This window comes from Ictidomys tridecemlineatus, chromosome 13 (genome assembly GCF_052094955.1).
Source record: "Ictidomys tridecemlineatus isolate mIctTri1 chromosome 13, mIctTri1.hap1, whole genome shotgun sequence".
In the NCBI taxonomy this organism is placed as follows: Eukaryota; Metazoa; Chordata; class Mammalia; order Rodentia; family Sciuridae; genus Ictidomys; species Ictidomys tridecemlineatus.
This window is the reverse complement of record NC_135489.1, coordinates 4,321,888-4,334,015: the sequence shown is the minus strand read 5'-3', so window position 1 is coordinate 4,334,015 and position 12,128 is coordinate 4,321,888. Positions and strand designations below refer to the sequence as shown.

The following is a 12,128-nucleotide window of genomic DNA, read 5'->3' as shown; positions in this document are numbered from 1 at the left end:
TCTCACAAAAGGACTTCAGAGAACCTCTCCAGAATTCAGACATTTGCATGGACTTCCCAACAAATTCACACATAATCACAGGCCTAGTGACATCCCTTTCTGGTATGGTTTTCTAAAGTCATTTCTTTCACCCTACAAAATCGTCTCATGCAAGGTAGTTGTACAAAAGCCTTTACGTTTTTGGTTCAGAAATTTCTAAACTTTCATATGTGAGCCAACAGATGTAAAGTAATGATTAATTAAACATATCTAGGTAAATAAAAACTGTTTTACCAAAATCTCTCAAATACATACTTTTAAAAAAACTCCTCCCTGTACATAAAGCTTACTTGTGTTTTCCTCAGATTTATTTAAAATCTCATTCTACTTAAGTGTTCCTTTGTTTTAGCAAGATTTTTATGGAACTTCAAATTTTGTGGGAGGCAGGGGGGATCCCCGAGCTATCATAGCATCTTCACTCAGCCTTGAGACAAGAAGGTTTTGATCTGGCATTGCAGTGTGGCTCCTTCCACTTGGTGCGATGCACGGGATCACTGCCTTCCCTGGGCTAGGAAGTCTGCTTTCTTCTAGCTCCGGACGTGGGCATAACCCATTGGGCTTGGACAGCCTACCCCATGCCTTATTTGGTGCAAAATATTCTATGGAAAAGCCTTTGTGTATCCCCCATATTAAAAAAAAATGCAGGCTCACACACTCTCTTTTTCCAGTGTGAGGTCAAAGAGCCATCCTGTCCCAGCTTTATAAAAAATTACTTCTGTAATTTTAAAAACTGTCAAACATATGACATCAAGTCATTTCAGAACCTAGTCACGTGGTCTTTTCGCCACCAGCCTATACTACACAGAGGAACCCCAGAGGAACTCTGTTTCCACCACTCATGCAGGACATGGGTGGGATAAATTTCTCCCATCAGCACTACCAAACCACTGCCAATGCTACTGGTACATGGTCTAGTCCTCACAAACCACAAGAGCAAGCACTCCTGTGGAGAAGGGGTCAGATCAGCAGCCCCACACATACTCCGCAGCAGTGACTACACCATGGTGCAATGCTGAGCTGCATACACACACACTGGCACGTTCAATTAACAAGTGGTGCCTACACAAAAATGTTTTATATTATGGAATCAAAATATTAAATCAGATTGTTCTTGATTATTTAATAAAAATGTTAAGGTTAAGACCCTTTTAATACTATCATTAAATATAATGAGAACTCTCCAGCATACTACAGTTTTGGACACTAGATTACTATTTCCTTGAGAAATTCCTCACTGCATTATGCTTTAGTAAATTCTATCATCTCTTTTTAGGTTGTTAAGAAAAAGAAACATAAAAATTGCTCTCCATTCACTCTACAACTTCTGTCAAGAACATGATTCATAATTTCACTCACTGATGTGTGTGTTGAAACAGATAGACAGACAGACATAGTTCTCCCATATAGGAGACATCTTTTTAAATTGAAAAATAAGTAAAATCAATGCTTCCCAACCAGAGAATGATATATGTGCTCTCCTGAGTATAATAACAGTTGAGGGCAGCCTTAATGGAGTCTAAGAGCTTATTTTGAGTTCCTTAAGTAACTGACAAACATATGACATCAAGTCATTTCAGAACCTAATTTTCAGCAGTATAATCTGAAGAAATGTTAAAAATACAAATTCCAGAGCACTGAATTACAGTCATCAGAAATGCAGACTAGAAATCCAAGGTTTTTTTCAAGACTTCCCAGATGGTTCTGATTCAGGTTTCTATTGACTAGCATATAAGAACCAATATACCATATAACATTTCTTGCCTGCCACATTCCAAGATTAAATTATATTATAGACCTTCTTTTGTCATTCTATTAAACAAAACTACCATTAAAACCTGCATTTTGCTGGGAAGTGATAATGGACAAATTATATTATTATACTGTATGCATGTACAAATTGAAACAATAAATCCCATCATTATGCATAACTATAATACACCAATAAAATGTGGAAAGAGGGGAAAAAAGCAAAAAATAAATAAGTAAAATCTGGATTCCCTTGATGTTTTCCCTCATGACACATGGATTCTAGGTAGAATTAGTATCTGTGTGATCTTTTGATATGAATGAGAGAAGGGCCTAGAAGACCAAAATACACACAATGCTCACCGGATGTCAGGAGGTCCCATAATCTCCCCACACAAGATAAATTCTGTGGTGTGGGCAAAGCTGAGTGTCAAAACAGTGGAGAGATTTTTCTTTATTCATAGACACCCTGGGAGCTCAGGCAAGGGTGACTCCCTGCTTCAAAGGTAACAGCTCCAGAAGATGCTGTGGGCCTCTCCTTCCCTCCTTCACTCTCCCCACAGAGTGAATTTACTTGATTGGCAAGTTTGGGGGGAGGGGCTACCTCTATTTAACTTGGTTCCTTGTGCTTGTTCCTCTAGGCTCTGCCTGCCTGCCTGCCAGAAGAAAGCATGTCATCTGGTCTGCAAACCAAGGCCAGGGACAATGGGGAAGTCTCTGTGGTGCTGCTTGAGAATGTGGATGTGTCTGTCTAGTGCTGGAGTGAGCACACCTAAGAACCCTAAGGGAACAAAGCTGCAACCTCCAATTACTACAGCAATAATGAGCCTGATCTTATTCAGTATATGCAAAGAATATTCCTTTCTTTAAGTATACAAATTCAAAGAGCTGAAAATATATGACTACATAAAGTATTAGACAAATTATTTCTATTTATGTCTAAAATACTATTGAAATTATCTTAAATTTTTAAAAATATTTCAAAAGCTCTTAATAGTTTTCATGACTTCTATCAAATTGTCATTTTTATTTATTTTTTAAAAATGACAGCAGAATGCATTACAATTCTTATTACACATACATATCACAATTTTTCATATCTCTGTTTGTATATAAAGTAGGTTGACACCCAGTTCATGTCTTCATACATGTACTTTGGATAATGATGTCCATCACATTCCACCATCCTTGCTAATCCCCTGTCCTCTCCCTTTCCCTCCCACCCCTCTTCCCTATCTAGAGTTCATCTATTCCTCCCATCTTCCCCCTCCCTACTCCACTGAGTCAGCCTCCTTATATCAGAGAAAACATTAAGCATTTGTTTTTTTGGGATTGGCTAACTTCACTTAGCATTATCTTCTCCAATGCCATCCATTTACCTGCAAATGCCATGATTTTATTCTCTTTTAATGCTGAGTAAAATTCCATTGTGTATATATGCCACACTTTTTATCCATTCATCCACTGAAGGGCAACTAGGTTGGCTCCAGTTTACTATTGAGAATTGTGCTGCTATAAACATTGATGTGGCTAAAAACATAACAGACTTGGTTTTCTACTTACTTGTCATTAGCCAAATGATAGAAGCGTCTGCTTACACATCCAGCACACAGCAGGTTCACAGCATCCAAGTAGGAAAATATCTTCAGCAAGATCTCAGAAGGCATTCTGAGAGGGGAAAAATCAGAATTGTACCAGTGCTTTATCTAAAAAACCACCCAGAAAACAAGTGGCTATTCATCTCTAAATAGAAGACCATAAACAGATTCTTCCTTAGAAGAGGCAAATGTACCCACAAGGTTCTCCCCTTGTGCCAGAATTACAAATAATCTTCAGTTATTTTCTTTTTTTAATATTTATTTTTTAATTGTAGTTGGACACAATATCTTTATTTTATTTATTTTAATGTGATGCTGAGGATTGAACCCGGGGCCTCACATGTGCTAGGAGAGCCCTCTACTGCTAAGCCACAACCCCAGCCCTTTCAATTATTTTTTTGACTGAAATTTTCATTCGAATTTTAGTAACAGTCAAGGCATGGTGGCACGTGCCTGTAATTCCAGCAGGTCAGGAGGTTGAGGCAGGAGGACCCAAAATTCAAAGTCAGCCTCACAACTTAGTGAGGCCCTAAGCCACTCAGAAAGATGCTGTCTCTAAATAATATACAAAAAGGGGCTGGGGATGTAGCTCGGTGGTTGAGTGCCCCTGGGTTCAATCCCTGGTTAAAAAAAAAAAAAAGAATTTTAATGATATAAACCAATAAAGAAATCCTAAGGCACAAAGAGCAAACTTTCTCAGCATTTTAATCTCATAAACTGAATCAATAGGCATGACTACACCACCCCTCTATGAAAGTATATATCATTCTTTGGTGAGATACAAAGAATAAACAAGCCAGGCTGGGAGGAGCATGCTATGTAATTCCAGCTATTCAGGAGCCTGAGACAGAAGGATCCCAAGTGGGAGAACAGCCTGGGCAACTTAGTGAGACTCTGTTTCAAATAAAAAGAGCTAGAGGTGTACTTCAGTATCCCTGGGTTCAATCTCTCCACTATCAGAGGGAAAAAGGAGGAAATAAAAGGACAGAGAGCACATTCTTAGCTATTAGTAAGATAAAGCAGAATCCCTCGTCCCCTTAAAAAAAAAATGCTAAGTAGAATTAACTGAAATGGGGAATATCAGCTTATTTCCTACCTAACCTATGCCCTGTGGTACATCCTCTTCCTAAATGCTCCCGTACTCTTACTGCTTTCTCTCAATTCTCAAAGAGACACCAAATCCCGTAATGTTTTCTGAAGTGACTTTTTCAATTTTATGCCTAAGTAAATAATGTTGGATGTATTCAATATTCCATAAAGCACAGAATTCTACAAAGAGTATGAGACTCTGAAAGTGCCTAGAAGTGTTACCAGTGTTAATAAGTCAGGAATGAGTGTTTAAGCACCTTTATGAACATTCAGTAAAAGGGAAAATGAAATGAGACAGAAGATTGTATTAATGACTGGGATAATGTGGTCTAGGGATAGACTTGGGGAAAGCCTTGAACCAATTTAAAATGGCTTTCCCATACTCTCTACTCTCATACTTGTGATTTAAATTATCAAAAAATTTGTTACTTATGATGGAAATCAGATGATCAAATGTGTCACAGTCCTGAAATTCTGGTAACACTGAGAGAACAAAGTGGATCCTCAGAAAAAAGCTGATGATGTACGTCACTGTACAAGTGCTACTAACTGCTCAAAACTGGAAACATTATGAGAGTCTAAATAGTAGCCTTGCTTAGGTACTAGTTAAATGCCTCCCCTTGGGGCTGGGGTTGTGGCTCAGTGGTACAGCACTTGCCTGGCACATGTGAGGCACTGGGTTCAATCCTCAGCACCATATAAAAATAAATAAATAAAATAAAAGTATTGCATCATCTACAACTAAAAATTTTTCTTAAAAAAAATAAATAAATAAAATAAATGCCTCTCTTCAAATGAATTCCCTTATGTTTTGAGCCATTAAATTTAACACTTTCAATGATAAAGGGTCTCTAATGCTACAGATAGCAAAGTTACAAGAAAATATGTTTTTGTGGCCATTCAGGTTATCTACTGTATATAGTTTTTATATTTTAATTATTTCATAAGAATTCATACCTATTATTTTTTTAAATCAGGGTAATTTTAAAAAAGTTAAAGTTGGGCTTAAAGACATTTCAGAAAAATATGTAGTAAGAATCATTTAACTAGAATGAAATCCCACTCAAGTTAAACATCAGACAGGATTTTACCTTCTTACCACCAAACTAATATCCTAAAAAGGGATTCTTTGTTTGCAATTCTGGCACAAGGGGAAAACCTCGCTTTATAGTTAAAATGGCTAAGATTAAAGTATTCTTAATTATTGTTCCTAAACTTTCCTCCAAGATGAAAGCACCAATGGTTACACCCATATTGGGTTATTTTCTTTTGGGTTTTAATTTTTTCACATTTGCAGTTTTACATAGTTATTGAGGGAGAAGAAAAGGATAGGGGACTATGGGGGAGAAAAGTGACAGTGGAAGGCAAGAAGAAGGACAAAGAAGTTTAAAGCAAGGAAACTGCTTTAGGCCAACAGGCTTCCCTGAGAAACACTGAGTTCATTTGTGATTGCTCATTTCAGAACTAAGGGAATTCAAACTTGAACATAACTTTGTCCCTATTTCTTATTGTGATCCACTCCAATACTTTTGCATCTATAATCTCTACACCTCTCTGCTCCCATGAGAATCCTCATTTCCTCCTATCAAACCACCTGTGCTCTGAGTCCCTACTCATCCTCAAGAACCCTAGCTTTCCATTCCCGCCCTGCTTTTCTCTGAAAACACTGCTCCAAATATCTCATCATAACATTATCCTCTTCTCTCATGTCTCCCTCCAGCTACCACACAATCTCTAAGACCCCCACACACAGCCAAGCTTCTAGGAAAGAACAGAAGAAAACAACTTGTCACACCTGCTGCCCCCACTTTGTGCCTCCCACATTCTTTTGTACATTTCAGTGTGAAATAAAACATTCAAAAAACATTTTTAAAAATGATGTCCAGCCATTTCCTTCTGCTGACCTGAAACAGTTCAAGGTTGTCACAGTCCACCCACTTTCCCTCCTGCCACAGCAGATACAGGACCATTCCTGGCTTTTCAGCAATCTCCTCTCCTGGTTCACGCAACACCCCTCTTGGATTTCTTGGCTCTCGCAGGTCTTCCCCTAGCTCCCTGGGTGCTTCTCAATGCCCCAGTCTCCCAAGCTCATCTTACGCCACATTTGCTTCTTTCTCCACTCTCTCCCCAGGACACCCCACAGTCTCCAGTAGAACAAACTCCTGCTGACCTCACCCTGAAGGAGACTCATGCCCACTGTCGCCTGGCATCCTCTTCTGTCATCACTGACCCTCTTCTGCCCCCACCCATATGAGTCAGCAGCACCTTCATTTATACGTCTGCTCAAGCTGACAGGTTCAAGCTCCTATCTGATGTCAATTTTCCCCTCACACTGACTTATCATTCAAAAATGAGTGATACCAATTACATCTAAATATTATCACAAATTTGCATGTATCTCCACTTCCCCTCCTTCAAAAGGAGAGAGGCAAACAAGCAAACAAAATACCAAAAAGTTAAATGACACCATGCCATACTATGATGGAAGCCTCGCTTCACGTGCTGCCACCACTGTTCCAGCAGCACCTGGAGCAGCACCACCACCACCTCCATACCTCTGGGTCCTCTTCTCCAAGCTCCTGAGTCTGTTCTCAGCCCTCACTTTCTATGCTACCCCCTCAGGGAAGTCTTTCTTTACCATTCTACGCCACTATTCTGCACTACAGAATCTATTTGTTTCTTGGATAGAATGTATCCCAATTTATAATAATTTACATTTTAAAAATCTGTCTCCCCCATTAGACCATAAGCTTCATGGGAATTGAGTGGTTATTTGTCTCCAAAAGTGAGTACAGCACCCCAGGCAGAGTAGGTCCTCAAATACCTAGACAGATTAACCAAACTAACAAATATTTGCTCTATTTCCATCTCTGATTATTGTAGACAGATTGTATTCCCAGAATAAAGGGTTCTAAACTAAACTGATGTCCTTAATTATCTTTTTGGCTTTTCTTTGTAAAACCATACTAAAATATTCACAATAAAATGTGTATATAAAAATATGGACACTATTAGCTGAACTAGTCATGATATATTATTAAATGCCCAGAATTTGAACACAGGAAACTTATGTTTAAATCACAGTTTTGCAACACAGGACTATGTGGACCTTACTTCCTCCAGTGTAAAATGTCTCTCTATAATAACACCAAATTTTCAGAGCTCCACACAATGTTTAGCACACAGATAATGTTACCACAGTGCAAATCTATAGACATCTTATCAATTACAAATAACTATTTTTACAAAATTCTAAGGATCTTCATAATGAAGGTCACAGTATGGAATCTTGTCATAGAAAATGGGGTCCCAAAATACTGGTAGCTAAGAAATACAGAGAACTTCTAAGATTTTAGGAGAATGCATTTTAATCTTCTTTCTCTTCTTTCAATGGTCTTTATCAATTGAAAAGTGAATAATTTTAGAGAACATTTTAATAAAAGGAAAATTCAATTTATGTGTCACTTTTATAAGCTTAGTTTCATAAAACTCGTCTAATAAGAATAATGGTGACAGGCTCGTGACTCATATCAAATTCTCTGTTGTACATTCTTCCTACACAATCCTATTCTTAGAGAGCTCAAAATAGCAACTTGGTATATACAGCACTATGACTTTCTCTAAAATCTCCATCTAGAGCCCCCAAAACAGTGGTCAGCTACTCCAGCTACTTACCTATCCAGAGATATAGAACAGTTAGAAGATTTCTCACTGTGCTGGCCATGTCTGGCATATTGCTTCACAGCAGTGCGGCCTGCAGAGGATTTGACACCAGGCCCCTTTCTGAAAGGAAAAGTGGGGATTCAAATTACATGACTGCCAAATGAGGTGAGTTTTCTGTTCCTCTCTATAAAATTCTAAAGAATTCATAAACTCCAAAGATGTCTCACTGTGAAACTTCATCTCTGCATAGCTCTATAAAGAAAGCATGGGAAGACAGGAAGGAGGGGAAGAAGAAATGAAGGAAAAAAGGGAGGGCAAAGGAAGAAGGTCCTGTGGCAAGTGTCCTGGTGAGTAGACCTGAAGCCTGGACTTACTCTGATGTGTTTTCAATCAAAGGTTTAACACCTGCTCTCATTACAAATTGTCAGCTTGTCAAAGAAGTGCTATGAAATGTATTCAATGGACACAAGAAGGAAAAGGAAAAATATACTGACTGGCCAGTTATGATAACACAAAAGAAACATAATAAAGATAGCATCAAGAGCTTGAGATTTTTAAGAACTTTAGAACTCTCAACGCAAGCTACAACTTTGCTTATCTTTGGGGAGATTAGGACCAGTTCCAACTCTGTAGCTTTGGCAGTCTTGGCCAAAAGACTCATCCACAGCACTCTCACATTTAACATCTCACATTCAATGAAATATATTTTATTTGGCCTCTTTTTTATTTTATCGAATATCTAAATTAAAGTTTTTACATTTTATGAAATAAGATATAACACTTTACACAATTAGTCCTTATCATGATCAAGCCTCAAAACCAGCAATGATTGATGGCAGTTTAGAGGGGATATGAAACACCCTAGAAGAGTCATAGAGCTCAGATTTCTAGGCAGGATCTTTAAGATGCTAATTCTCTTGAAAAGATTTGGAATCTGCCTCTTGAAGCAATGTACAACACACACACATCAGTTACTGACCCATCTCCCACCCAGCATGTCATTCAAGAAGCAACTAAAATCTAGAGTATACTACCCACATGCTCAGTTCACTGCCATTACTTTAGAACATGTACTTTACTCACAGAGAGTTTAATAACCCTCAGTTTCTGTACCACACTGATTCCCCAGGCATATTTGGACTAACACTCAAATAGGAAGTAAGCAATAATTGGGGACCAAAATGAGGTGCCCAAAGCACTTCAAAGGAAGGCTAATTAACCGTCTGGAGCTGAAGTATGAAATCCACTTAAAATGGATCTTAACAAAGGATAGTTTTCCACTCCAAGCACACCCTGCTCTTAGGAGCCACAGGCAATAAAAGGGTCCCTGGCCCAAGGTGTCAGCTGACAAGCCAAGTGACAGTGTAGGTTGAGTCCTACCACCAAGGTAGCACACCATGATGTCCACATGGCAATGAGCACTATGTTACCCAACAGCACACATCTGCTCTGATCAGCAGGCACCACTGCATGTACCCGAGCAGTTGAAGAATGAGCTTCTCTTCCCTGGATAGCTTTTCCGCTATAGAAACAAGCAGGACCTATATACCCTACATAAAGAAAACGTGCCCAGATAGCTCCCATGAGAATATTCACCTCAAAGCTGTCTTCACTGGATAAAAAGATGGAAACAGCATAGTATTGGTTAGGTTGTATGGCTGCCATGCTGTTTACCTTGTGCAGACAGTGAAGATGCAGTCCCAACAAAGGTGAAGTGCTTGATGTATGTCTTTCAGGAGTCTGCTTAGCTTGCTCCCTCACCTTCTTTAGGCACTTACAAATGTCACTATCTCACCAAGACCTTCCTTGGCCATGCCTCCTAAAACTGCATCCAGACCCTAAACACATACCCTTTATGTTATTTCCCTACTAATTTTTTCCTTAGCATATGTCACCAATACTATGCATTTTAGTATTCTGTCTTATTTATTATCATTGGGATGTAAGCTCCATATAGGTAAGAACATGTATGAGCTTTGTTCAGTGCTAATTCTTCAGCACCCCCATGCATCTGGTATGCAAATAGCACTTAATAAATATATTAAATTAATGACATATTAATTGAAAAGTCAGGTCATATCAGAATATACTACATAAACGAACTTTCCTAGTTCTCTAAGAGTAAGCACATGCATACAAAGGAAAGATCTGAATAGAGAGAAAAGGTATTACACACATGCATATATATAAGTGTAAATATGTATACATATGTATATTACATATATATATATATATATATATATGAGTCATAGAATTAGAAGGTTTAATAGTGGTGGTGATTTTCAAGTGGGGACTGGAAGACTTAAGAGGCAAAACTCCATTTATTTTTCTCATTGTTTTAATATACTGAGTATGTAATAAATTTAAGGAGTAGTTGTTGCTTCAATTTCAAAACTGAGATCTCATGCACATAGCTGCTAGAAGTCAGTTTGGCAGCACAATCCTTCAGAATGAAACAGTGGTTCTCTGAGGCATCCTGGCAAGTGCCCCCAAAGAAATTGAAACCAGATCTGAATAGAGACAAGGTATTAACACACACACACACACACACACACACACATATATATATGTACACATATACACATATATGGATATACACACACATGAATGTGTACATATATGTGTATATATATATCTATCTATGTGCATATATATACACACACAAATAATGCATGCTCCTAGATAATTTATCTACCTTTTTCTTACAAAAATTACCACTTAAATTATGTAATAATTTTCCAAAATCTCTCTGTTAATTTTAGACATCAGAAAGAGTAACTATGTGTCCCTTACCCAGTAGCACCTATCCATTTGAGAAGCACAGAGAGATGGGGCTCAGCTGTGTCAAAGAACACATACCGGCTCTATCCAGTGAGTTCTTCCTGAGAAAGTTAACTCAAATGTCCAGAACTTATGAAAGCCTGCTTTAGAAATTTTCAAGAACTGAATAAAGCCACCTGTTATGTAAATTTACATAACCTATAATGTAAATAAAATAATCTTCGTGGATTTCTCAAATTCAAGCTGTAATTCTCCCAAAGATAGTTTCAAATAGTGATCAAGCAGGCAAATCCTGTTTGGTCCTAATTATTTAAAAAACAACAACAAAAAGTACCAAAGGCTTTTCCCTAGTCTGAATCCCTAAACCAGAAGCAAATGAATATGCCTCTATCTTTGACTAAACATTTAACAGGGTTCATTTAGTAAGTACAATTCTACCAATACTCCTTAGTTGGATACTCTGCACAAAGTAATGTGCTAAGTGCTTTAAAACTTATTTCATCCTATTTCATTTAATTGAAAGTGAAAACTATTTTTTCACAAACATTTTAACACTTTAAAAATGCTAAAATCTTTTTTTTAGTTTTGTTTTTCTCACAATTAAAATACAATTCATGGAGTCCATCATTTCACAGAAGACTAAGGCTCTAATTAGGCAATTAAAGAGACTTGTTCAAAGTCCCAAGTCAGGGCAGGGAGCCCCAAGACCCAGCCTGCTATATTTCCCTTCAGGGGTCTTTTTCCATGTTTGATAAGATTTTAAATTTTGACACTATTGAAAGCACATTTCCATTCTTCCTAAAACCAACTGTACATTGTTAAGGGACATACATTAGCATATCAGTTAAGTTGTATGCATGTTCTCCTGAGATCTAGGTCTGAAGACACAAGTGGTGTGAAAATACTTTGTATACAATCAGTGACTTGAAAAACTGTGCTCTATATGTGTAGTATGAAACGAGCTACAGTCTGCCATCGTGTATAGCAAGTTAGATAAATAATTTTTAAAAAGATCTATGTCTGATATACTTACTGGAGCATATTTGGTTTAAAACACTTTTTTTTCAAGTGACAAATTTTTGCCTGATAACTTTGAATAAGTTTAATATTTTAAAAATCTAATTTCTCTGCCTTCTTTTTAGTATCTAGTAAATCAAAGCAATTAGGGTAGATAAAAACTGAGCCAACTTGATACATGTGCTGCTATATTTC

At 37.7% G+C, this 12,128-nt stretch overlaps 1 protein-coding gene across 7 annotated transcripts in view; it reads right to left on the bottom strand.

Annotated features, from left to right (window-relative positions):
* Fbxo15 (F-box protein 15) overlaps positions 1-12,128 on the bottom strand; it is a 60,253-nt gene that overhangs the window by 45,444 nt on the left and 2,681 nt on the right. For 6 of the 7 annotated variants that reach the window (XM_040272040.2, XM_078029881.1, XM_040272067.2 and 3 more), the window contains exons 2-3: positions 8,148-8,255; positions 3,349-3,453 (exon numbers count right to left, since the gene is read on the bottom strand). In XM_040272040.2, the coding sequence (XP_040127974.1) occupies positions 3,349-3,452 (104 nt within the window). In that variant the 5' untranslated portion in view covers position 3,453; positions 8,148-8,255. Of the gene's footprint in view, positions 1-3,348; positions 3,454-8,147; positions 8,256-9,809; positions 10,100-12,128 lie in introns of those variants that run through there. The other variant, XM_040272047.2, reaches the window with a different exon arrangement.